General features: G+C 29.6%; 1 protein-coding gene across 1 annotated transcript in view; it reads right to left on the bottom strand.

Moving 5' to 3' along the window:
* Nucleotides 1-237: 237 nt before the first annotated feature.
* The window catches only part of LOC106792788 (uncharacterized membrane protein DDB_G0293934-like), a gene marked incomplete at its 5' end in the record, with an annotated part of 1,947 nt that continues 900 nt past the window's right edge, over nt 238-1,284 (bottom strand). Inside the window, one exon of the mRNA XM_014759308.1 lies at nt 238-1,188. Coding sequence (XP_014614794.1) covers nt 303-1,188 — 886 coding nt within the window. The remainder of the gene's footprint in view (nt 1,189-1,284) is intronic.

Genomic DNA, 1,284 nt, shown 5'->3' with positions numbered 1-1,284 from the left:
TCTAATTCTTTCTCCTTTTTCTTTTTTTTTTCAATGAAGACAATCTAATAGGACATAATTATAAGACAAATGTTACACTTAATGATAATAAATCTTATATAAATATATATAAATATAAATCTAAAATCACTTTTATATCAAAGAAAATAGTCTCTCTATCTCTCTCTTTCTCTATAGCAAGACGAGATTTAATAATAACATCATAACTAAAAGAAAAAAAAAAACAAATTGTGTACACTTAAAAATAAAGAATTAATCCTATAACGAAGTTATCCGTTTTTTTTTTTAAAAAAACGTTTAATTTAAACCCAAACGCTTAATGATTCGTTATTGGTTTGATTTGTCGGAAAATTAGCTGCACTGTGTCGTTTAATGAGTGCTTGTATTTCGGTTGGGTTCGATGACCATCTTCTATGAGCAACTTTTTCAATAGGAATTTCAGGTAAACCAACTTCAGTGTGACAACCTTTGATAGGTGATATCGGTGAAGTTGGTAAACCAACTTCTTGAAATGAGCTCATAGATGAAAATCCACTTTCATCGTCAGCACTACTAACGCTGTTTGCTAATTTAGCTCTAACAGCCCTAACCATGAGATCGTTAATACCACCACCATTGATTCCTTTTTTCTCAATACGTTTGTGAGATTTCGTTAATGGTGTCGACGTATTGTTGTTACCAATATTACAAATACGTTCACGCGTATTATTATCAATAATATTATCACGATTAGAAACAATTATTATTTGTTCTTCATCTTCCGTTGTTGTTTTATTACTGCTAACAACAGAATTATACGAAGATCCATCTACCGAATTTCTAATACCTGGCAATAAATTTTGTATATTACGATTAACATCAGTATTACTAGATGATAATAATTTCGTTTGACAATTGTCATCTCGATTTTGATATTCCAAACAATTAGTTTCATTGACAAGTTCACGTTCACTTTCATCGATGCATCTAACATAATTGTCATCTTGTACTACTATTGACGACGTGTTGTTCATGAAATTATCTCCTTGTGACATTGAAGAACTATCGTGACGATGATGGTGATGATGATGATGATGATGATAATGATTACTTGTCGGTGATGGTGATATTCCACTGTCATCGTATGGTGATACTCTAGATAGGTCTGGTTCTCTCATTGATAACAAGGATTGTACCGTTCTCATCAACCTAAAATAATAATAATAATAATAATAATAATAACAATAATAATAATAATAATAATATCAAGTTTTTAATATTTTTGTATTTATTTTTTTTCTCTCT

The sequence above is a fragment of the Polistes canadensis genome, unplaced genomic scaffold, assembly GCF_001313835.1.
Source record: "Polistes canadensis isolate GaletaPanama2010 unplaced genomic scaffold, ASM131383v1 scaffold_677, whole genome shotgun sequence".
NCBI lineage: Eukaryota > Metazoa > Arthropoda > Insecta > Hymenoptera > Vespidae > Polistes > Polistes canadensis.
The sequence above is the reverse complement of the archived record's forward strand: the minus strand, read 5'-3'. Positions and strand labels throughout refer to the sequence as shown.